The sequence below is a fragment of the Macrotis lagotis genome, chromosome X (assembly GCF_037893015.1).
Source record: "Macrotis lagotis isolate mMagLag1 chromosome X, bilby.v1.9.chrom.fasta, whole genome shotgun sequence".
Lineage (NCBI taxonomy): Eukaryota > Metazoa > Chordata > Mammalia > Peramelemorphia > Peramelidae > Macrotis > Macrotis lagotis.
The window spans coordinates 406,262,367-406,289,631 of record NC_133666.1 but is presented as its reverse complement, the minus strand read 5'-3'; the positions used below and the strand labels follow the sequence as shown (position 1 = coordinate 406,289,631).

At 32.9% G+C, this 27,265-nt stretch overlaps 1 protein-coding gene across 11 annotated transcripts in view; it reads right to left on the bottom strand.

The window, feature by feature from the left end:
• EYA1 (EYA transcriptional coactivator and phosphatase 1) overlaps positions 1 to 27,265 on the bottom strand; it is a 148,304-nt gene that overhangs the window by 32,466 nt on the left and 88,573 nt on the right. For all 11 annotated transcript variants that reach the window (XM_074207096.1, XM_074207097.1, XM_074207098.1 and 8 more), the window contains exon 12: positions 16,724 to 16,813. In XM_074207096.1, the coding sequence (XP_074063197.1) occupies positions 16,724 to 16,813 (90 nt within the window). The remainder of the gene's footprint in view (positions 1 to 16,723; positions 16,814 to 27,265) is intronic.

The following is a 27,265-nucleotide window of genomic DNA, read 5'->3' as shown; positions in this document are numbered from 1 at the left end:
CTTTGATAGCATAGGGGTTGTATTTTCCCTCAAACCTTTTCACTTGTGTCATAATTGTGTAAAAATACACTATAGTATTCAATTTATTTAGGAGTATTATTAGAAAAAAGAAATTAAGGCAGTCACAATGAGTCTTGTTATCTGTACCAGCAAAACCTGCTAATCACAGGGATGTTATTGCTAACACATTGATCCCCCTCTATTTCTGAGCTACAAAACTTGACAAATAAGTTCAAATAAATCCATAGTCTTTGAATAAGCAGATAGATACTCTATGATGTTTAGTTTGTATATATATTCTAAAAGGAAAAAAATGAATAATGTTGTAAACATGTTCTCAAAAAAGACAACAGTTACAAAGCTTAAACTTGATAATTATAATCTAAATATCCTTTTATATTTGCTTTGGTTTCACTTTTTAGTATAAGAAAGCTAGCCCCATATTGTTGAGTAGAAAGGCATCTTGATGTGGTAGAGAGAATACTGGCCTTGGAGTCAGAAAGACTTTTTCTGACAGTAACTATGTGAACCTGGGAAAGTACCAAACTCTTTGGCCTTCAATTTCTTCATCTGTAAAATGGAGGGAATTGGGTTAAATGATCTTTACAGTCCTTTCTAGCTCCAGATCTATCATCCTGTAAACTTTTAAATCTTTGTTTTTTCAAAGTTAAAAAAAAGAAGAAAAAGCCCACAATTTGAGAACCATCTATTTATTGTCACTTAGCTTTTATACCAGCTTGTCTTTTAAGACTAGCTAGAAGTTAGTGAGCAAAGAGGAAATAATTTGAAGATTCTGTTCTCCTTTCATTTTTATCCTTTCTACCCAGAGAAATCTAATTAAAAACCTTCTTTAAAAATTGAACCAATCTTTTCTAAATAAAATGTTCAATCTTGTGTTATACTTAACAATAGGGTTCCCTGACAATCATAGTATTTTTGAGGCATATTTACAAAAAAAGGCTGTGTAATGAGTATATATTGCTTCTAACAAGTGAACTGTAATACTCTAAAATCAAATCATGCCATAAAGTAGACCATTTTATGCTGCCCTATTCTAGGCAAATTCAGTAATACAGAAGACTTTATAAGGTGATTAGTTTTTGAGTGGCAGAGATTTTTTTTAGCAGAGCTGGACCCACTGTGACTTATGGGTCAACTTTTGACTTTTCAAATATTTTTATAATTTCTTTTTAAAAATAAAGCAAAGTGGAGAGTTCCTGAGCTTCTTTATAATGCAGAGGTTGTGGGTAGATTGAAAATAACTGAAGGAAGGGAAGGAGGGGCAAAGGGAAAGGGGAAAGATAGGGGAGAGGGTGGATACAGGAAGGTAAACACAGGGAAGGAGGTAATATTCAAAGGCAGAAAGGGAAGTGGTAGAAGAAGAAAGTGAGTCAAAAGATGTATAGAATCTTACTTTTAATTAGCCCTGATAACTGAATCTGACATGTAAATATGAGCCACTATAATTCAGAAATTTTTGATTAGTTTATTATTAGTTATTACTAAAACCAGATTTTTATTTTTATATTCCTTTCTGAAAAAAATTGACAATTCAATTACTCTTGTAAGAATTTGCAATTATTGATGTGGAATAACAATTCCATATTTAGAAAATTCCATTTTCTAAAAATATGACAAAGCCTCAAAAAGATGTATTCAAAAGCTAAAATGCTGGCTGAGACCTGTTTCAGCCATTATCAAGAAATTCCTTCTAATCTACAACAGGAATCCATGTGAAAAAAGCAGGTTCTATGGTTCGCAGCTTCTCAATACTGGCACTCAATTGGCAGAAGCTGTCATCCCTGTTTCACTTGTACTTTGTGACCTACATATTTTCTCTGCTTTCCCACCACAATTACTTTATGCTAAAGAAAAAAAAAAGTGCCAATTACCTGTAGGTCAAGCAGAGGATACAAGGAACAAAGAGAGTTCTTGAAATTTACTTCATTCCTTTTGGCAACTTGTGGATGAGCAAGTCAAGGAATTGTAACAGACTTGTATGAAATTTTTCTCTATATACATTTTATCTGAAGTTCTGTTTTGTAGCAGGTAAACAATAAATGACTTTGAAAACATATAATTTTACACATATATGTAATATATGCTCAAAATGACTGAATCAAAATGAAAGAAAACTAGATATCATACAGAAAACGCAAAAAAAGTTCACTTTACCAGTATTTTTTAGGGCCTGACAATAAAGAAGGGTATTTTAATGAAATTATTTTGGTATTCTTTATGGGATCATCTAAAAAGTGATTTTTTTTAAAAAAAATAAAAATTCTGTTTATACCAGTTTGGAACCAAGCTTATCCAGGATTGATGCCTTATGCTAGATTAACTGAACTAAAATGTTAACTATTCAAGCCTATTACCCTGTTTATATTTATAGTCTTAAGATAGAGTGGCATAAAATGCTTGGAGAACCACATTTATATTATATTTCAACTTTTACTGAGAGCTTCTGTCAATGATTTGTTAAGGGTAACAAACAGGAGTATTTAAGTTATAGGAAAGCAGTGAATCAAATTATGGTTGTTGGGAGCATATTCTAAATCCTAGGATCCTCAATCTTCTCTTCTAGAGTATGAAATATGATGAGTTAGGAAGTAGGCATGTTCAAGATGTTTTTAAAATGTATTTGCTATAACAAATATGGGAGATTTTTCTCTCAAAAATCAACTGGGTTTATTTAATAACAGAAAAAAGTCATTCACCTATCAGATTTAACATGGGATTGACTGGTCCGTTTTCCAATGGCTTTATCACAAAGAGAGACAAAGCTTGGAAAGTGCAATATTAACACAAAGTGTCAGTTTCACTATATTTTAAAAGCTTAGTTTTTATATATAAATACAATATGTGTGTGTGTGTGCAGGAGGGAGATGACTAAATAAAAGTAGAGGATTTTTTTAAAATAAATGTATCATAAAGAATGAAGACAAAAGGGAGTTGGTCAATATTTTGTCTCAAAAATTGACATAATTCCATTGGAAATTCTAGTACATATTAATGAAGGTGCTACTCGAATAAGAGCTTTTTAAAATCATTCTCATTATTTTTCTTATTCAAGTATCTTAATTTTTTTAATTAAGAAATCGTTTATGCAAGGCAAGGGAGTTAAGTGACTTGCCCAAGGTCACATAGCTAGGTAATTATTAAATGTCTGAGGCTAGATTTGAATTCAAAATTTTCTGACCCCAGGGCCAGTGCTCTATCCACTGCACCACCTAACTGCTCCAAGTTTTGTTTTAATTTTTACTATATACATTTTACTGATATATCAGTTTGTCCTTATTTGCTATACATACTTAACATTTAGGCATAAATATTTTTTTTCTAGAGAAGGACTTAAGTTTGGGGCCCTTTTGACTAACTAGTGACATTGTCAACACTTTTTTAAAATAAAGTTTTTAAATGCATAAAATAAATTAGATAAGATTACAAAGAGACAATTATATTTAAATACAGTTATCAAAATATTAAAAAGGAAAGTTCATGGACAACAAGTTAAGAATCCTTATAACAAAGAAATGCTTTATTTTTCTCTTATTTTAGTGTATACATTAACTAATCACTCAGTATTCATTTCATAGGAGTTTGATAGCAGCTTCTTTGATAGCCTTCTTATCTAAAATGTTTAGTACACATTAAAAAGAGATGGGGAAAAGTAAGAATATAAAGGCTTCATTTGTATAAAAATAATTATTATCGAAGGAACTAAAAAAAAAAGTAAAAGGAAAGTCACTCATATTCACAGCTAATACAAATGTCTTTTCAATACTGAGGTCGAACTGCTCTAAGAAACACATCTTTGATTTACTGCTACTCTGATTTCTCAATTTTCAATGGGTTTGCTCATCATTTTGCAAATGTAATTTGTCACTGGCACCAGTCAATGTTCTTTGTAAATTCTGTGGTTTTTCTTTTAGATCTATTATTCCTGCTGAGAGAATCTACTAAAGAAGAATTTTTCATACTGACACCAACTGTAGTCTTGCTGTGAATAAGCACATTCCCATAAAAGTCATTCCCCCTTTATTGCAAACTTGCTGCCAGAAGCAAGGGGAAGACATTCAACTCAGGAAACCTTTTATCCCTTTCTGCAATCACTTCATTTTAACCCTTTATTCCATTGAAAGAACTGAAAAAAAGGTGGGGGGGGAGCACAAGACCTCTAAGATGGATTTCAGCTACTCAGACAATGTGTATAAGATCTGTCCTGCTGCTCTAACAATAAACTATGTGTAAATGCATATGTGTAGGTATGTGTGTGTATAGAGATAGATTGTAACATGCTCCTTTTCTTGAAAATAATTTTTTGACATGAATATGTTAATCTTACTGATATATTTATAAAATTTGTTAGGACAAAGTATCAAGTATTTTATACTCAAAATAATTAAAGCACTGAGATGTTAAAAAGAATACTACCTCCTTTGTCCCCTACCCCATCTTAATAATGGAAATTCAAATGATTCTTTTCAATCCTTCACTCCATTTTTCTTAGAAACAGATTATCTTTCTCCTTTGCTCAACAATATGCTACTGCTTCACATTGAAGGCTCTCCATAATACAGCACTAGCATAGCTTTGAAGTTCATCTCATAGTCTTTATATACACTAAGACTGAATTAAATAATTCTAATCATAGTTTGAGGGGAAAGTCTTGTTTCCTTTACCTCTGAATCTTTGCTCATGTATTCACATATTTTTTTCCTCGAAGTTCAAAACTCCCTTTTATCTTTTTCTATTGAAATCCTACCCATCAGCCTCAACTGAAATACCACCTGACTCAGAAAGTCTTTCTTGATGCTCCTTGTCATATATTGCCTTTCCTTCCTTGTAAATCTTAAAGCATCTTGTTCCCACTTACAATAGCAATTATGCTCTCTTTTGTACCATAATCCATGTTTATATGTCTACTCTCACCACTAGCATGTAAACTCCTTAGGGACAGGAACTTTATGTATACACATACACCATGTGTATTGCTTCTTAAGACAGGCAAAGAGTACAGAAATTCTGAGGTCACTACATGATGGTTGGGGAAAGCTTTAGGGAGGAGTCAGAAATTGAGCTGTGGACAGAGTGGGCACTATACACTAGGGAAGAGGAGAGAATGCTAGCTAAGGCAAAGAAAGAAATAAGCATGTTTTTATATTAAAGGTGGGGGAAAAAGAAATTGTACTAGCTGAGTAGTATTGAGAATTAATAGAACATATAATTAGACAAGTAAGATGGATACTGATTATAAAAGATCTTGCATACTAGAGACTAGGAAGTGGATATATAAACAAGAGAGTGGAATGATTAAAATTGTTTTAAGAATATTAATTGGTGAAGTGTGATTAATCTCAAGGAAGTTGTCTGATCACATAATGTGATCAATAAGAGACAACAGAAGAGCAACTAAAGTGAAGCTAAAAAATGATACTAAAATAAAAGAGGAAGGCTTCTTTAAAGCAGGATAGAATGGAACTGAAGATAATATGACAAAAATTCCTAGAGGGTTACAATTTGCAAGACTGACAGATTGAGCATAATATCAAAATTCATTAGGTACTAGAGTGGGGGGAGATCATAGGCAGAAATTTCAATCAATTCAACAAGTATTTATTAAGTAAGCATCCATTAGGTATTGAGAGATGAGGTATATAATAAAAGTTGGAACAGTTCCTTGATACCAAGAGATTTCAATAGGTGGGAAAAGACTTCAACAAAACGAGCAAAGAAGAGTATGATTAGAGCAAAGTTCACTCTGAGAAATGGAGGGAACTCAGGGAAGGATTCATGAAAGAGGTATCATCTGAGTTGAAAGAAGGTTTGAAAGAAGAGGCTGATTTCAACAGGTGAAGATGAGGAGGGAGTGATCTAGACAGTGGATGTAACGGAATAATGGAGAATTAATAATGAGGAATTGCAGGGGTTCTGTGGAAGGGGAAATAATGAAAACTAATGCTTAAACTGGAGCTTGGAATTAAGTTCTGGAGAGCCTTAAATAAAAAATCTAAGAACTTTGTAGCTAGTAACACAGTGGGTTTCAAACCTGGAAAATCAGCATCTGAATCCTGCATCAATGACTTACTAATATTGTATCCTTAACCAAGTTCTAGCTCAGCCTCAATTTCCTCATTTATAATAAGAACAACTACTTGGGTGGTTGGGAAGATTAAAGACGAAAAACCATCAGTGAAGCTGTTGGAAATCTTAGAGCAGCACATTAATGTTAGCTATCATTGTCATCATGCTTCTCCTTTTCCTTGTTTTTCTATTGTCAAAAGGGGTCAGATAATTAGGAAGTCATGGGAGAGAGAAATTGGAGAGGAGAGAGAATGAGACTATTTGAATACATGTAAGAAATTATTATTTATTATTATTATGGTTGTAATTGAAATATATATTTTTGTAAGTAGCAAGAACTACTCTTTCATTGTAAATGGAGCTTACTTTAAAATTCAGATAAATTTATTTTGTAAAATAAAGGAAGTAATATGACACATTTTCCTTTTTTTTTTTTTAGTTTTTGCAAGGCAATGGGGTTAAGTAATTATTAGGTAATTATTAAGTGTCTGAGGCCAGATTTGAACTCAGGTTCTCCTGACTCCAGGGCCAGTGCTCTATCCATTGTATCACCTAGCCGCCTGCCACATTTTCTTAATAAGGAAAATATTTTTGACTTTTCACACCTTTGATAATTTCAGTGTTTATAGGTCAAGCATTTCCTATTTTTAAACTCTAGGTTTTCTCAAATTGTTTTACCTAAAATTGCTTAGTCTTTTCCTAGTCATTCCTTATCTCATCAAAACTGGAATAAAATAAATATAAAAAATAAACCATTCTCAAATAAACAGCTTAAAGCTTTATCTGAGGCCAAAATCTTGGATCTGAGAACTTCCCATAGCAACTACAATGGAGGATAGGGAAAAATTCAACCATTTTTTTTGAAAATGAGGAAATAAACTTTAAAATTAAACATCATCAAAGTGAACTTCCTCTTGTCCCATGAAATTGTGCAAGCTCATGCTAGTAAGAATCATGGGTTTTTTTTCCCTTCAGTCTTAAAAAAAATATGTTTGTGTATTGAACTTTGTTGAGCCCAGATAGAGACTTTATTGTAATAGTGCTGAAATGGGAGAGGCCTCTTGAGACAGCAACTGAAACACACTTTGGGAAGTTGGAGTTACAGTACTTCTTCTGCCCTATTCAAAGCTTTTTTGTTTTTGAAGACATCTTTTATTTTTAGTACTAAGCAAACTTCCTAGCAATATAAAGAAATGTAGCTTTAAAAAAAACCATCATTCTTCCTCCATTATTCCTGCACACCTGTCAAAATCAAGGATTCTAGTTCAAAGCAAAAGCCTATCAGAAATGACACTAAAGGCCATCAGTTAAGACAGCTGAAATTTAACTTTCTTTTTATTATATATGAGAAAGATTGGCAGCAAGTTTCCATGTCTGTCTGCTCCTGTTCTTGGGATCTGGTATATATCCACATTAGGAGAATTCTCTTACCCAAGTTGTATGTTTTAATTTGAATAGGGGAGAAATAACATAAAATATTTGTTTCATACTAAAATAATATGCCAATGTTAAAAAGGTCAATTTGTAGATGATAATACCACACATTTTCTGGAATAATATAGTTATCCTTTCTACAAAACAACTTTCCCCATAGTGGTTTTGATATATTCATGAGTTGGCTTAAGAAATAAAATGGGCATTTTGGGGGAGTTCTGCAGAGGTTGCAGATGACACAGAAAAGTTTAGAAACTCAGATATCACTAAAATATATTTTTAGAATTATGTATTATCAAACCTTATTTTACAATAACTTGAAAAACACCTTATAAGAGATAAAAAGAAGAAAAATCAGACATCTGGTACAAAAGAAAGGCCAAAAATTTTACATGCATTTTCTAGTTCCTAGGGTGTGATGGGGTGGACTGTGCTCCTCAGCTTTGTGATAACTGTATAAAGTATATAAATATGTAATCTCATATTGTATCTGAGAAAAGAAAGTAATTTTATGGAGTCATAAAGTAAAAGAAACATTTAGATAGGAAACAATAATCTTCAATATGGATGTTGCTTAGAGAATTACATTATAAACCATTTACTTGGTTATTTAAAATTTTGATTATAAGATCCTAGATCAAGAGTTGGAAAAGATCTTAGAGGTCATAGCAGTAGAACCTGAGAAGTTAAATAGTTCACCCTATTTTATTTTATAGATGAGAAAACTAAGCAACAGGAAAGTTAAATGATTCATTCAATGTTTCACAGTAAAAAATAGCAGAGCTGTGATATATGATTTACATCAACCTAAAATGCTCTAGGGAATTAACATGTTTTTTTTTCCCTACTATCCCATGTTGCCTTCATTTAAACATTTAATATTTTATCCTCAAAGAAACAGAGATCCAGAGAGGTGAGTGACTTGACCAAGATCACACAGGTAGTTTCCTCCTTTAAAAATTCTAATTGTTGGGCACAGAGAGTAGAGAGTCAGTCCTAGAATCAGGAGTACCTGAGTTCAAATCCAGACTCAGACATTAACTATGCAACACTGAGCAAGTCAGAAATCCCTGTTTGCCTCAGTTTCCTCATCTGTAAAAAATGAATTATAGAAGGAAATGACAGACCACTCCAGGATCTTTGCCAAGGAAGTCTCATGGACAATATGGTCCACAGAGTCATTAAGAGTCAGACATGTCTAAATTACTGAATAACAACAAAAAAGTTAAAACAGTGGGGGGGGGTTGGCCTATCCTTTATGTCTTTAGGAGAAAAAGTATTTTTTTCTTATTACATGCAAAGGTAGTTTTCAATATTTATTAATTTGCAAGTTTATGAGTTGCACATTTTTCTAACACTCTCCCTTCCCTTACCCCTCCCCATGGCAGTAAACAATCTAGTAAAAGTTAGACATGTACAATTATGTTTAACATACTTCCATATTAGACATGCTGTGAAAGAGAAATTAGAACTAAGGGGAAACTATAAGAAAGAAAGAAAGAAAGAAAGAAAGAAAGAAAGAAAGAAAGAAAGAAAGAAAGAAAGATAAAAGAAAATGTAATTTACTTCTTAAAAATTGCTGAGGAGATCTCAAAGAGCTTTCAATTATATGGTTAATGGTTATTAGTATTTACTGGATTAGAAATAAAACAGCATCATTCTGAAAACAGTTTTGATCTCTTAGATCTCATGGAAGGGTTTCAAACTTAGATCATTAATTGTAAGATCTCAGTTCTCATATTTTAGTCATCCCTGTGCCAAGAATACAGTAGATATACACTAAATATTTGTTGAATTAATGGATTTAACTTCTGGTAAATCTATGACCATGGGCTAAATTTTTATCATGTTTCTGACATAAAAATGCAACAAAATAATTATGAAAGGGTTTCTTGAATGTAATTTTAAAACTTCCAGTTTTTAATGAAAGTAAAACAAAATCTTACGAAGATGAAGTATTAGGCATAATGTGAAAAAAATTCAATAATAACAACAATGGCAAAAGAATGAATTGTTACCTCACCAATTATACTATTAGCAAAAACAATATTTTTTCACAATTAAAATAGGTATGCTCCATTCTATAACACATAGAGGAGAAGAAAAGAAAGTGAACCATACTCAAAAATGGTTAATAAAAGATCAATTTTCTTTACATCAGGAACACATTATGTCCAGATCACTCAGAGATAGAAGAGACTGCAAGTTAAAAGGGCAGACATATGACCAAGAATACCCCCTACCATATATTGTCAAAGTGATCTTCTAGGCTTTGCTTAAATAGTTCCACTATAAAAAAAAAAATCTATGGCCTCTGGTCAGATCATTCTAATTTTATCTCTAATTATTAGGAATTTTTTTTCTGATATCAAACACAATCTGTTTACTGCCATCATCACCTCTCACCTACGACTAAGTTAAACCTTCTTCCACATGACAAATCTTCAAATTTTGTTTTACTTTGTTTTTGCAAGCAATGGAGTTAAGGAGCTTACTCAAAGTCACACAGCTAGGTAATTATTTAGTGTTTGAGGTCCTATTTGAACTCAGGTCCCCCTGACTCCAAGGTCAATGCTCTATCCACTATGCCACCTAGCTCCCCCCTTAAAACATTTTAACACATGCTCCAATGTCACCTTCATCATGTTTTTTAAAGCTGAACATTCCCAGTTCTTTAAAAAAAGTATTCACATATCATGATTTTAGAGTTGCCTTCACCTTCGTGGGCATTCTCAAATTATCATTCCTAAATTGGGGGACGTCAAAATGTAATACAACACTCCTGACGTGGTATAGATAAAGCTATAGTGGAAATATCATCTCTCTGGTTCCATAATATGGTTTATACATTTCATTAGCTGTCTTTGATGCCATATTAATTCATACTTAGTCTATAGTTTTCAAATACTCTTAGGTCTTATAAAACAAACTGATATTTAACCTTTTTTTCCTCCACCTGGTTATGAAATTGATTTCTTTAGCCCAACTTAAGAAACGTAGAGAACATTCAGAGGAACCAGAATCCTGAAGGGTCTTGGGTCCATATCATATGAGGATTGGTGGAAGGAACAAGGCACATTCAGTCTAAAGAAGAAAGAATGAGGGGCAGCTAGGTGGCACAGTGGATAAAGCACTGGTCCTGGAGTCAGGAGTACCTGCATTCAAATCCTGTCTCAGACACTTTATGATTACCTAGCTTTGTGGCCTTGGACAAGACACTTAACCCCATTTCCCTTGCAAAAATCCTAAAAAAAAAAAAAAAAAAGAACGAATGAGGGTCCATCAAATTACTTCCACATAGGAGTTGAACTGTATGGTCACTGAAATAAATTATCACACTCAAATTCTGTGATTTTTGTGAACTTCCTTTTATTAAAATAGGGATAACAAGAAACTATGATCCACAGGCCAAATTCAGTCTACCACCTATTTTTGTAAGCCCAACAAGCTAAGAATGCTTTTTATACAGTAAAATTTTGCTGTTGAACAGATTTTCCCTGTGGGCTATAATTTGCCAGCCCTTAGATCAGATCAAGATAGTTCTTGGATCATGATTCATACAAAGTATCAGCTATCTCTACTAAAATTTTACTGTTTATCAATTAAATAAGTATGTTCCAAGTCATTGGAAAAAAATATTAAACAACCCAGTGTCAACAATAGATTCCTAGCACACTACACTAGCTACTTCCCTCCAAATCATTATTTTTCTTTGTGCCTAGGATGTATACCAGTTTGGAATACAATTAACTGGGTAATTAAAGTTTACTTGTTGTCCATAAGAACAGCATGAGAGATTTTGTCAAATGCTTTACTTTGGCATGACTTTTTCTTGTTGAAGTTATGATCCCTTTTTTCAGATTTGGACTTCTTTTTCTAGATTTTGACTGACCAATTTATCTTTTAATAATATACTCTAGGATTTTATTTGTTTTTTGCAAGGCAATAGGGTTAAGTGATTTGCCCAAGGTTACATAGCTAGGAAATTATTAAGTCTCTGAGGCAGCATTTGAACTCAGGTCCTTCTTACTCCAGGGTTGGTACTCCATTCACTGCACCACCTAGCAGTCCCCATATTCTAGGATTGTTGTAAGAATTGGAGTAAATTTCAATAACAGGACTCATTTCTCCCTTTTATAAATCAGGATATTTTGCCTTCTTTTGTCCAATCTCCATAGACATTTACATTAAATTTCACATGTACATTAGATTGCAAACTCCATGAGAGCAGAGACTCATTCCTTTTAGTATTATATTCCCAGTACTAAACACATAGAGAGTGCTTAATCCATTTTTATTAACTGACTGGCATGCAGGTATGTATGTACAGACATCTTGGTCATTATACTTTTCTTAGCTCTCAGAAAAAAAATGAAAGCTAGGTACCACCTGATAATAAACTACCATTTCTATAGCATAAACTACCATTTCTATAGCATTTACTGTGTACCAGGCAATGTGTTAAACACTTTAAAAATATACAAATATTATTTTATCTTTATGATAACACAATATATACAGCTATTATTATTCCCATTTTCCAGTTCAGGAGATCAAGGCAAATAATGGGTCAGTGACTTATCCAAGGTTACACAGAAAAAAAAAATTTGAAGTTAGATTTGAACTTGGCCCTTCCTGACTCCAAATCTAGCCCTCTATCCACTGTACCACTTTAGCTGTTTCTAAAGTTTGAATAGTAGAAAACTAGCTAGATTCCAGAGCAATCAAAATCTCTATATTTCATAATCCCCTGGCCTTTTTGGAGGAAAGAGTAAACTTCCTAGAAAAATTCTGTTTTTACCTTAAAGACTTGATTGGAATGAAATCAGGTTTAGCACAGATTTAAGTTCCTTGCTTTCTTAATTATAGCTAATAGGGATCTTTGGAGATCACTTAGTACAAAACTTCATTTTACTCAGGAAAAAGAAGAATCTCAGAGGAGCAAGATAATCTTGTGCAAGGTAATTTGCTGGTATGTGGCATAATTGGAACTCAAACTCTGATCTTTTGGCTTTAAAACCCATAACTCTATATACAATTCCTTATTGCGACCTTCTAATTCTGAGAGTATAATTGTTCTATTAGTACAAAGCAGTTTAATTAAAATTCTATATCCAATGTGGGTGATTATAATTTTTTGGGGGGGTGGTTATAATTTTGACAAAACTTTTCCCCCTTTTGTTGCCAACAATATTTAAATGTGAAATTAAAAAAAATATCAAGTTATATTGTTAAGTATATAACAAAATTATCCATATTTGCAAAGTCATAAATTATGAATGTAAATCTGGAGTAGGGTTTGATAAAGGAGAATTATTAGATAAATGTTATCTGGGAGAGGTCATTTCGAAAATTCTAATACTCATACAATTTAGTCTACTAATCAGGCATGATTAAATTCTAGCCCAGGTAATGACAACATCTTGTTATCATGCTATCTAGTGGGGAAATAGCTAGGGCACTGGCTGAGGTGCTGGAAATTTTCATTCAAGATTTACTTTTAACTTCTCAATTTATTCTCTCCTCATGCTCCCTACCCCCACTCCTAAATCCTTTGTTCATTGAAGGGGTTGGTGGTAAGGAGCTAAGGGAACAGAACCCTGTAGAAGCAGTAGCCTGAGGCAGTAAAGACTTGAATGTGACTAGTCTTGAGTGTGTGGCATAATATTGGCTGCCTGAATACAAAAGAGTTGGATACACTGTCAACAACACTAGCAATCATCATAAGATTAAAGTCAAGTGACAGCTTTCAAAATTAAAGAGAAAAAAATTAAAATAAGTCTCTGCTTTACTACTACTACTACTACTACTACTACTACTACTACTACTACTACTACTACTACTATTATTATTATTATTATTATTATAAATTGTCAGGTCTTTACAAAACACTTTTCCTCTGTCGCCCTTCCCCCCTTTCCCCCTCCCCCCCCCCAGGAAACTGCAAACAAGAGAACTAGTCTGTGAAAAGGTAAATGAAAAAATTAAGGTTTCCTGAAGGTCTTTTCCTCCTGCATTATTTGGAAACATACATATTATCTTAAGAGAAGTATCTGATAGAAAGAACTCTCTTTTCAGTCAGAAAGAGTAATACTTCTTGTTAAGTAACTGAGAAACTCCAATTCCATATTGTCATTCTTAATAAATGGCTTCCATATATGTATCATCATATTGTACATGGAGATATTTATTGTGAAATGATCTACGAGATGTTACTTAGACTCATCAGTAGGAAAGTAAGTGCTTGTAAGAGAGCTATAGTTTCTATCATTCACTGATGGAGGAATCATAAATTCTAAAAGTAATTAGAGCTATATGTTACTCACAAAATTTCACATTTTAAACATTTTAATGTCACAGAAAAACAAAACCTGCCTCTTTTCTTGGTTTGGGAATGAATGTCAAACAAGATTTATTTATTATAATCTTATAAATATATTTTTGACAAAATTAAATGCTCTCCAAATTTAGTTTCAAAAATGAAAAAGGTTTTGTCAGGAATTGCATAGACCTCAAAATTCATTTGAAAAAAATCTTAAGTTGGTTTATTACCCTTTACCCCTTTTAAGTTCAGACAGAAAATTACCATTTTAAATACATACCAAGATAACACAAATGTTACTGGCAACTCTTCATACAGTATACTTCATTATGCAGAATATTTAATATGCCAAAGATGTAGGAGGGAAAAAAACCTAAATTATGCAGAAGGGTAGCTGGCAGTAACTAAAGTTTTTATAAAGAGAAGTAAGGCCAATTTTTTTTAATAGAGTTCAGATATCACACTTCAGGCTAACCAACAAATTGTTAACCTCCTTGAAATTACTTCTACTGTAGGCTTCAAATGCTAAAAACATACAATTTAAATAAATTAAAACATTCAAGTCCCCTACCACAACACACTGCTAATTGGAGTGTGAAATCAGGCATTACCACATCATTCCTGCCTGATGAGATAATTTTGGTCTTCTTAAAAGCATTATACCAATATATTTATATTTGCCACTAAGCAACATTTTCTTAAAGAAACTATGACCAATGATAGATTCCATTTCTGTCATATTACATATGGATGAACTGAAGGACCGAAATAAGCACAAAGATGAACCTACTTATTCAAATACTGGAAAAAACTGAAGCAAGTACCAGGAATTTCTGACATTTGCCAAAGGAACCTATTTGTTATACATTTCAGAATGTACTTAAGCATGTCATTATTGCCTCACCAATAAGGGAAAGAAAAAAGATCCCTAGAGAATCAATTTTTTTAAAAAGACAAACATTTTATGTTTAAGTTAACTTTTCATTAATCTTAATAACCATTGCTAAACATTTAGTCCAAATATTTCAACCTTCTTCCTTCTAACTTAATAAATATTTTGAATTATTCAGTATCAGTATTATGTGAATTTGATCCTACATAATTTTTCCCATTATTAAAGCACTAATTTTTAATATGCTTTCAGCTTTGGAAGAGTACTATTTTAAGTGATATCTACACACACACACACACACACACACACACACATTTTCTCACACACATTAATGTGGCTGAAAGTTATAAGAAAACTAAATTTTTAATAAATCTGACTGAATTTGTGGGGTTAAAGATATATAAAGCCAAACACTAGTTTTCCCAAATTTTCACTTTTCAACTCATTGTTTTGGCATCTTACAGATGTAGATTTGCCATTTTATAAGCTATGGTTAAACCATACCAAATTATAGCTAATTTCTTCTTGATGTGTGCTATTAACACCCATTAACATCAATAAGAGTTACATGGTTGTATCCAGGACAGAATTAAAGACTCTTCTGTGTCATTAGAAACAAATGGAAACTTTGTAAAAGGCATTTTGACATACTAGTAAAATATGGAATGCTGTTTGCTGCTCTCTTATGGAGTGAAACACAACCATGAATTAGAAACAGCTTTTGAAAAGAAGTATAATTATTAATCTTTTCTAAAAGTCTGAAAATAAATCCTAAACACTTCATTCACTTTTAGAACTTTTTTGTGTTAAGCAGCAATGTCTTGCATTTAGTTTTCTTAATGAAAGCAAACACTCTAAAATGCAAGAAATCTTGTATTTTACTTTAAGTGTAAAAATAAATACTTCACTTTGGAATGGAAGAAAAAATAAAGCACATTTAAATAATTTTATTGCACTGTAAGTTGCCAAATCGTCTGTGAGTAGTTTCTTTGCAGATGAAAAGAAATCAAAATATAGGACAGATGTTGAGCAAACCACATTTAAGTTCTGTCACACACTGGCATTTTTCAAATGATTTTGGCTCATCTATTAAATAAGGTGCATTTTGCTTGATTTTAAAAAGGGAAACATGAGGAAATATTTAAAGGCCAATTGCTGCCAATTAACTTTGATCAGTAAAAGTTGTATTTGAATCCTTCAGATTCCGTCTTCTGTCTGAAATAACATACATTTACAAAATCTAGCAAAACAACAACTTGATGATTAATGCCTGTTGGCAGCCCTACCACAAGCTTGCTTAACGGCAGGATTTTAAATAAACAACTGTCTATATTAAGATGAGGGTGAAATGTAGCTATGGTCATGTTTTGTCATAATGAAGATAGAAGCAGCAGCCATTTTTTGCTTTTAAATGGTGAACTACCCAAGATCACAGAAGGATAAGGTCCCTCAGTGACCATAAAAGTTTTCACCACAATCTTTCAAAGTTGTCAAGAAAGGGGAAAAAAAAGTCATAAAGTAATAAGAAAGTCACTGGCATTTTGAAATGTATTGCTAGGGCAGCAGATATCAGAAGGCCAAAAATGAAACTTCATTATCTTGAGAACAGCAACCAAGCTACCAAGCTTGGGCAAATCTGCCCAAGTGACAACATATGAAAAATTCATGATTTGTATTTGGTTCTAAGGTTGAATTTTGTCATACTACAGGGAAACCTATTAAAATCTGAAAAATTCAAATTTAAATTTTTATTAAACTAGATATTACATTTTAATGTTTATTTATAATTATGCCATAGCCACTTTACATACTCAGTATTCAGATAAGAATATGATATAAAATTATTTTACTTCTTTTTTATTTCCCTAGTCTTATTTCTCTTAATGTAATTACTTCATTGTTACCTGTCAGGGTTCCCTATATCATGTTGTTTCATGTGATATAATAGGGAACAAATGCTAAATAACTGACATAAAATAATTACTACTTACTTCTAAGTCATTAAAGAACAGATGTGTGTCTGCCAAATTGAAAATCATTTCTTCCATTCTCAGTCCAAGTGAAACCGAAGTGGGTGGATCCTAAAAGACAAATTTTAAGAGTCAGTAACACATCTCCTGTCATATGAAATCTTACATGGTTTCAAGTGAGATCTGGTTCTCAATACAGAAAAAGGAAGCATAAGAGTTTTAGACTTCAAGCAGAATGTAAAATGTGTCATTAAGTATATTAAATTAAGAAGCATCTAAAGATTATATTATGGAAACAACCAATGCTTAAAATGTTACTTTATTTCCCATAAAAAAATTCCCAACTGTAGCACCAAAAGTAATTTAAAATTTAAAGATTCAGTAATATAAAGTACAACAATGGCAGTTACAGAAACATTTAAAAAATAAAAAATAAAAGGAAAAAACACATACTTGATAAATCCAAATAATCAACCACTATAGTCTCAATAACACAGTCAATTTAAATTCTCAGTCATAAATACTTGGGACTAGCTTTCAAAAACAGTTGAATTATAAAATGTATTATTTTGCTCTCAACATATTTTAGTTAGAAAACATGAATGGGCATTGATAACATTTACACAGAAAGTCAACCAGACCTGAACTATTATGGGAAACAAATGATGACTGCACTGTCCCTCCTCTGATTTCTAGAAGCCATGCTGGCATAGAAGATCTGCCATTTGGGTGTCAGCTATCCAGTCAACACACAGTCAGCACTATAGGACACAGCCATGTCTGTCAATCAATAGATGGTATTCCCTAAAGGAAATGTGCATTTATTCTGCCAAATGATGCCTAGGAAATCTGACCCAACACCCAATAAGGACTGAGTGAAGAAACTGCTCCATCTTCCCTGCCCCCTACCATTCCTCAGATTCCTCTTGGCTGGTCCTTGGGATACTCTGGCACTGAGGACAAACCCATGTGTTTTTCATGATGTGAAGTCACTGTGGCTTCCCTTTTCAGGCCTTTTATTAAATCAAGGAATCAAAGGGCATTGTGCAACAATGCTGATAGATAACCTTCTCTGATAAATGAGTGAAAAAGGAATACATAATGTTCTATAAGCTTTTATGATAGCTATGCTATCTTATATTGGCAAAGAAGTTTTAACTCATTATGAGTACTTTCAAAGCTATAATTTTCAAAGCCTCTCTTGTCTATCCTTGTAAGTGATCCATGTTTGAAGAAGAAACTGAGGAATGAAACAGTAGAATTTCACTATAGCACATGGAGCCAGTGGAGAATTTGTCCAATCACAGCAATGTCTCTGTGCTGGACATAAGTTAGATACTTAAAAATAATTGCTGAAGTGCCCCCAGGTAAAAGAATACAAACTCAAAGAGCTACTCCTTTTCAAGTAAAGCCACAACTAGCAGTATCACTGATCAAGTTTATTTATTTTAAATTTCAAGTCTTTCTTCATTTCCTTTTTATTCTTTATCTACCCAAATCCAACTGCCCCTTCCAGGCTTAGGAGTCACTCTTCTCCAAGGATTCAAGAGGTAGGATATTGTAATTTTAGAAAGAGTGCAGAACTAGGAATTATGAAATCTGGGTTTGAGTGCTGGCTCTGTTGCTACCTTGGTTTATATCCTTGGTAAAGTCTTTTTAACTTTCTGTCTCATATTTTTTTTCCAATTAAAAATGATAGGTTAAACTAGACAATTTCAGAGGTCTTTTTCAAATCTGAAACTCTGAATTTATGATCCAGCTATATTAATTTCACCCTTTTCTACATTTCCACAGAATTTAGTGTCTATATAACTAAATTTTTACCATATTTCATGTGTTCATTTTCCTAGGACCATGTTGGTCCTGGGAATATAAAGAAAAATGAAAAACAGTTCCTACCCTGGAGACATTTACAGTCTCAGTAGAGGGTGGAGAAAGGAACTTGTAAACACATTAGAGGCATCTTAGTTACACAATGGATAGTGGAGTCTGGAAGACCAGGATTTAAATCTTGTCTCAAACACTTATTACCTGAGTAACTTTGAATAAGTGATTTCACTTCTGTCTACCTCAGTTTCCTCATCTATAGAATGGGGGTAATAAGAGTATCTGCTTCCCAGGGTTGTTGTGAGGGTCAAATAAGTTTCTTGCAAAGGGCTTTGCACCCCAAAAAGTGTTATATAAATGTTACTTATTATCAAGCCTAATAGTATTGGCAGCTAGGTGACACAATCTACAGAGTGCTAGGCTTAGAATCCAGATGATTGTTCTTCCTAAGTTCAAAGCTGACCTCAGATGCTTACTAACTGCATGACCCTGGGCAATCACTTAGTACTTTTTGCCTCAGTTTGCTCATCTATAAAATGAGCTGGAGAAAGAAATGACAAATCACTCCAGTATCTTTGTCAAGAATACCCCTAATGGGGGTCACCAAGAGTCAGGCATAACTGAAATTTCTTAGCAACACAAGAAGTAATATTGCCATATTATTTATTCATTATTATTTAACAGCTAGATTACAAGTATTTAGTAGGCAGTAGCATGATTCATAATATTGTAGCTAGCATTTATATAGCCCTTTATATAATTTGCAAAAATGGATTACTTATGTAAGTTCATTTGATCCTCACAATAAGCCTACAAAATAGGTGCTATTATTAGCTCTATTTTCCAAATGGGAAAATTAAGGCTAAGAGAAGTTAAGTGACTTGCTCAGGTTCACACAGCTAATGTGTGTCTGAAGTAGCATTTGAACTCAGTTTCTTTATTATTTTAAGTCCTTCATTCTATTCACTAAGCACCAAGCTGTCTTTACCATTTTCATCCCTCTCAATGACTACTACAGTACAAGGCATAAAGAAATAATTCTTTATAACAGAAGTTAGATAATTTTCCCTATTTCCTTTCATGTTTGTCTTTCCAAAATAACTGTTCAAACTTTTGATTTTTCTTACAGTAGTAGGCAATAATGAGGTTGTTGCTTGGTTGAAACAAAATTGTTTCAATAAGAAGAAGGAGTCTGGTTTACAGCTTTATCACAATCTTACTTACTGGTATGAGTTCAAGGTCAAAGGCAGGCAGTGAATACTATCAAGGATCATTATGACATCATATATTAGCTTCCTTGCTTTCTAAATCAGAGATGTTTTGAGCTACCTTTCAGAATATCACTATTTTCCTTACTTCTTACTATACTTAGTCCTCTCTGAACACATTTGTTTGATAGTAAAGAAAGTTGAGGCAATAAGAGAATACAGAAAAAACTGTCAGTTTTCAATAGAGAAAATAGGCAAAGCAAGAAAACAAGGATTTTGTGAGTTTGTGGACAGGAAATCAAGAACGTTCAGAAATGAACCTCAACAAACATAAACAATCCATATGGAATCCACTAGGAATTGCCTTTATGTTAGAGAAAACACATCATGGAAATTAGAAAAGATTATCTTAAGTTTTAAGATGAAAAGTATTTGAAAGAAATCTCAGAAGTTTTCAAAGTTGTTGGGGAATGGAGAGTCCATCTAATCAAATTCATCCCCTTCCCCCAACAATAAAGCAAAAAAAATCCTTCCATCAATGTTTACCAAGTGATTATACAACCCAATTAAAGAAAAGAGGACATATATCATATCTCAAGGTAACACATTCTACTTTTGGATAATTTTTCCTTGTATAGTAAGGTCAGTTACCCTCTATAGGTAGGGTTGTCACCTCCTTTCCTAGAGTGCTAGTTGCTCATTTTTATTACTAATTCTAATGCAAGTTTCTAAGCCAATTACAGGGATTATATTTTTATTTCCTCATGAATTAACAGAAATGTACAATCTCACTTCCATTATTAAATAAAACAAACCTTAACTTGTATCTTAGTAATTCTTTACCCACTACTCTTAGTTATGGGGCTAACCAGAGGAATTTAGGAAATGTTCAGGATTAAATGACTGTTTATAAATCTATTATAGTTTGAAAAAATTAAAAATGTTTTTATAAGCATTTGAAGTGAAATAGGGATCTCTTGGTTTTATGGAATGTTACTCCTTCAGGTGAGGTAAGCTAATATGTCTAAGGGCACAAGATATACTTAAGTATACTGGAAAATTTTAAATGATCATATGGTATGTTAGAGCAAAATTAGCTAGTAATGAAAACTCAAATAGCTGTTATCCAAAAAAATACCAGGCTGCTATATTGACTAACTTTGAATTGCCATAGGATCAGGCTAATAAAAATGATATAATATAACATAGCTATGTTAAAAAATAATTTAAAGTGCAACAGTAAAAAGACTCATTACATTTAGCTAAATACCAATTCTAAAATATATATTCCCTGATACTGTTACCTAATTAACATAATTCACTAAGACATAGCCTTGTTACTGATCTTCCATCAAGTGAACTACTTTACCATTTCAAAATATATATAACACTTCAACTTTTTAATACAACTTATTCCATAGAAAATCAATCAATTTTATAAATGTTTAGTTTTATGGTTATCAAGTAATGGATGATGACAAAGAATATGAATAATTAATGGGAATTGATATTGTATAAGATAGAAACAATAAAAGAACACTGATTTGTCCATGACAAATTTAAGTTACCTGGCCTTGAAATACTGAATCCTCTAAGCCTGAAAGAATTGGCAAATATAATTGCTGAGCCACTTTGACAGTGATATTTTTATTCCTGTGGGAAATGGGAGTTGTGCCACTAGATTGGAAAAGGGCAAATGTATTTAAAAAAATAAAATAAGGCATACAAAATGCAGGCCAGTGAACTTGACTTAGGATTTTATTGAAATGATCATTAAAGAGATAATTGCTAAACTGCTAAAAAAGAGAAGACAGCAAAAGTGACACAGTAGATATGATTAAGTTTGGAATCAGGATGACTTAATTCAAATCTGGCCTCACACATCAACCAGGAAAATCACGAAAATCCTGTTTGCCTCAGTTTTCATAATAAAATGTGCTGGGGAAGGAAATTGCAAACCACTCCAGTATCTTTGCTAATAAAACCCTAAATGGGGTCATGGAGTCAGACACAACTGAATTGACTCAACAACAATAAAAATTATCAAGAGTTAATGTGCTGGGGCAACTAGGTGGTGCAATGGATAGAGCACCATCCCTGGAGTCAGGAGTACCTGAGTTCATATATGGCCTCAGTCACTTAATAATTGCCTAGCTGTGTGGCCTTGGACAAGCCGCTTAACCCCATTGCCTTGCAAAAACCTAAAAAAAAAAAAAAAAGAGTTAATGTGGTTTCATCCAGAGCAAGCCATGCCAGCCTAATTGGTTTTCCTTTACTGACAGTATTAAAAAAGAAGTAGATGAGGGGGATGTTGTAGAAATAATTCCTCTAGATTTTAGTGAAGTTTTTAATATAGTATCACATGTAATTTTTGTGGAGAGGTATGGTTACACAATAATATAATCAAAGGAATTCTGAACTAGGTGAATGGCTGGTCTTAATGAGTATTCCTAATGGTTAAGTGGCAAATGGGAGATTTTCAGTGGATTAAGTTAGTGATTTGTACTTGACCCTGTGTTGTTTAATATTTTTATCAAAGATGTGGATAAAGGCAGAGATGATATTCTCATCAAATTTGCAAATGGCAAAAAAAACTGGGAGGGATAATTAATTTACTGGATGATAGAGCAGCGTCTAAAAGAATCTTAATAGACTAGACATTTAGGTTAAATACAAAGGATAAATGTAAATTATTACACTAAATCCCAATTCTACAAATTATTACACTAAATCCAAACTCTAGAAATAGAAGTTAGGAGAGGGATGAATAAAAAGCAAATGTTCTGGAAAAGGCCATGGGATTTCAATAGTCTACAAGCTCAATATGAGTCTACAGTGTAATATAGAAACCAAAACAATCTAAAGAAATCTTGGGCTGCATTCAAAGGCACATTGTTTCCAGGAATATGGATGTTATAAGCTCAATGACAAATAGATTATTGCGTAGAGCTCTGGACCCCACAGTTTAATAAAGGATGGTGGAGAGATTTTTAGAGAGGGCAGCCAGGATGGTGACAGTCTTTGAGCTGACATCCTCTGAGTATCAATTGAAGGGACTGGTCATATTTAGTCTGAAAAGAGGAAGGGAACAAGCATTTATATAGTGCCTACTCTATTGCCAGGCTTTATACTAAGTATTTCACAAATATATCATTTGATTCTCACAACAATCCTGTGAAGTAGGTACTTTTATTATCCTCATTTCACAGTTGAGGAAACTGAGGCATACTGAGTTTTGAGTAATTTGTCCAGGGTCACACAATGAGTGTCTAAAGTCAGATTTAAATATGTGATATAAGTAGCTGACTTTAATTATTTGAAAGGCCATCATATAGAAGATAATTTATAAATTTTGTTTGATTGTGGAAGACAGAAACAGGAGCAAAGGCTGGAATTTTCAAATATGACAACTCAGAAAGTTTCAACGAGTCTTCATTGACTACTGAATAAATTTCAAGTCTTGACAAACTTGACTATATACCAGTCTCCAAACCTGACCAACGGTTCCCAAACATTTGTTTCCACTGTCCTTTACTCTTGGAATGTACTTTCTTTTTCTTATTTGCTTATTAGAATTCCATTTGTACCTTGTGCTTGTCACATCTTATTTTATTTTTTTTTATTTGCTTCATCTTTTCTTTTATGCAGTAGGAATTCAGATTACTTGAAAGCAATTTTATTTTTATTTGTAGTCCTGAGTGACTTAGCACAGTGCCTCAATCAATCTTAGTAAAACTAAATACCATTCTTATAACCTCAAATCAGGAATAATTTTCATTTTTATGTTCAAATTAATAATATTTTAATCAATTTAAAATGTCCAATATTTTTCTGATTTGAGGAAAAAGATATAGTACACCATTAACAGTAGTTATTCAGTAAATACTGATTTGAAAACAGAGTTTGGAAGAAAATGTGCAAATCAGTTTTAAATTTGGTAACTTTCTCACATACCAAAACTTTAATCTAACATTTCTTATTTCTTTTATGACAACAAATGTTTAAGTTGCCAGGAAATGATTGCTACAAAAACATCACATTCAAAGCCATAGGAGAATATCCAACAAGATCAGAGGACATTTAATTATTAGGTTCATCCACTCTGTGTACACTGAATCCTATTTAGTGAAGTCCTATATTTTTATAGAAGTGGCACAAGGTTTTCCAAGTAGCTCCAAACAGGAAGCCAGTGATGACTGAACCTCCCTGACTGTGATTGTCTGTAGCCAAGTCTAGCCTGACATTTAATTCTTGTAGCACAATTTTGTCCACCTCATTCATGTTTATTTTAGGAAGGTAAGGGAACATGTATTTATAAGGGTCTACTGTGTAGCAGGCTTTGATATTCACAATATCCATGGGAAGTAAATTCTATCATTATATCTATTTTAAAGAAACCGAGGCAGATAAAAGTGAAGTAATTGACCCAGGGTCACAGCATGGTATCCGGGGCTGATTTTGAACCTAAGTCTTTCTTATTTCAGACTCAGCATTTTATTCACTAATTCTAGGAAGTGTCAATGTCTTTTTGTTTCCAAGAAAAAAATATAAACTCAGCTTGGGATTGAGGTTTTCACTATCTGGTTACAACATGTCTTTTGAGACCCAATACATTTCTCCTCACACATGTTCCTGCCAAATTGCACCATTAGCTCTTTGCTGAATTGGGCAGTCTGATAACCTGTCTCCATCTCCTGGCAGTGGCTGCTGCCATCCCTGTAATGCTTTCTGCCTCTTCAGATCTGGACCCTCCTTCAAAGTTAAGTTCATCTGATGCTGAAAGAAGAGAGCAGAACCAAGGGAAGGTTGTTCACACTAACAACAATATTGTGAGATGATGAATTATGATGGATGCAGCTCCTCTTAGCAGCTTACAAAGATCAAAAACAACCTTGAGAGACCTGCTATGTATGTATAATGCCATCCACATCCAGGCTAAAAAAACCATGGAATCTGAAGGCATACTATGTTAACTTCTCAAAAACTTCTCTTATGTTCTCTAATGGTTTTCTTTCTTTCCCCTTAGTTGTAATTCCTCTTATACAAAATGAATATATAAACACATTAAATACAAATGTACACGTAACTCATAAATATGAAAATGGATGAATGTTAAAAAAAAAACTACCATAGTATATAACTGGAAAAAGAAAATAAAATTTCAATTAAAAAAGGTTAAGTTCATATGTCACCTTAATGAGGATATCTTCCCTTATCCTCCATATTGTTAGTGCCCCTTAACTCCTCAAATATTCATATTTCAGTATCAAGTATATCTTGAAAGTTTCCATAAGCCTTGAGACTGGGGCTATTTTTCTTTTCTGTTTTTGACCCCATAGGCCCTACCACAGCTCCTTTAATATTAAATTCTTGTTGGATGGAATTGGATTGGTGCAAGATTAGGGTGGTTTCTATAGATATCATTGCACAAAATATATAATTTTGTGCTATTCATAGATCCTTCTTCATGAAAACAAAGCAGAGGAGTGAAATGGCTTGAAAAGAGAAAAGAAAATTAAATGTTACATTATTTCTCCAGAAAAGGGATGTGTAAATTACTTTGACTTTTATGCTAAATAAACAAAAAAATCCTATTTGTGAGCAGTCATTATTTTTAAAAACCCAGTGGCAATTATCCCTTCTCCCCAAGTAAACCTCAAGCACTGTTAGAATGGTATTCAAATGATAAATAACCTTTGCACATTCAAGCTAATAAATCAATCAGTTAATGAATTTCCTGAAATTCTAACCTGCCTTTGTTGATAATTTTATTACTTTAGAACAAATTTGGTATTTTTGCTTACAAATTTTCATTGAGTATGTGTTTTTCTTTTACATCTACTACTTTTGAATTTTCTTGAAAGGCAGAGAGTGTGTTTGAATCTTTAAGGTTTATTCTTAATATAATATATACATACACACATGTGCATGCATACATACATATGTATATATACAGAGTTAGTGGTCTTGGAATCAAGAGTTATGTTAAAGCCTTGCTCTTTTTGACACTAAATTGGCAGTGTAACCCTGAGTAATTCACCATATCTCTAAGTACCTGAAGCAATTCTATAAGATTATAAGTTGCAAGACATGTGTTTGTCTTTGTGATAATGTTTCTTCTCTAGAACTTTCTCCATACCAATAACATGTTGGACCAAAAATAAAATCATCCAGCCAACCAAAAAATGATTTGACTCTACAGTCAATCCTTGATAAATACTAGATTACTCTATAGTTAATTCTTGATAAATACTTGATGACTAGTTCCTGGGTCCTCAGGAAATAATGGAGAAAGAAAGCAATAATTTGTGTTTATCATATAAAAGTATATTTATATTTTTTGATTGGAGAAATATTTAGAAGCAGTTACATTAATGGGGCAGATGATCAATGTAATTTGTGGCCTAATAATATGGCAGCACTAACTGTCATGGTTTTAAATGTTTAAATTACATTTTATGATTGATATGAATAAATTGACTAGTGAATCCTGGATTTCTTGTTCTCATACTACAGTGCTTCCTTGTATTGTGGAGGTCATCCTGGACTGCTGAGAAATGGGCCCGTGGAATTGGCATCAGTTAATCAACACTATATTAGCAAAGAGCGCTGGCAAACTGTTTTTGCTTTAAACATGGGTCTGGAAATATATTGCATGCGTGTCATCAAAAGTCTAGTCTAGCAAAGCTTTCAGAGCTCATTATCTAAAGGTTGTCTAATGGGTAATTCACTTGTATTGGCCACAGTAACTCACAAATATTTTCCTAGTAAGATGTTAAATTGATTATGATCTACAATACATGGTGGTACCCACAATGAGAACAAAAATACTGGAAATAATGAATTACCAAACTAGACTAATAAGATTTCAAAGGATATGGTAATATCTCATCTGATATCATTTCTAGTATGACAAATTCCTGTACCTGGTTCATGAACTTTATGCAAAACCGACATAAACAATTAATTGAAAGACTACTTAGGCTTGGCATTAGTTCCTGCAAAAGGGAAAGTACTTTTTCTCTTTCCAGGCTCCATTGGCAGGTTGGCAAAGAGGATGCTTTTATTTACATTGTGGTTTACCTGTTATGAGTTTGGTTAGGATAAAGGAAAGATCTGAAAGCTAGGCTGATGACAGCATTCTGATGACTCAGACTTGCTTTGATGGTGAACAATTTTAAAAATGGGCAAGTTTGCAATATTTGGTTACAATGTCTTTAAAAATAATTCACTCAATTCATTTAGTAAGACAAAAAATATCCTCACAAACTATAAAGAGACATCATTGGACACAATTTTTATACAATCCAACAATCAATCAATAAACATTAAGTGCCTACCTTTTGTTAGGCACTGTACTAATAACTGGAGACACAAAAAAAAATCCTTAACTTTAAGAAGTCACAGTCTAGAGAATAATAAACTTATATACTTTGTTTTTTCCTAAATGTAGCCAACAAAATCCCTATTTGGTCCAATGTGAATTATTAGCACCCATTTTCATTCAATATCTGAAATTCAATTAGTG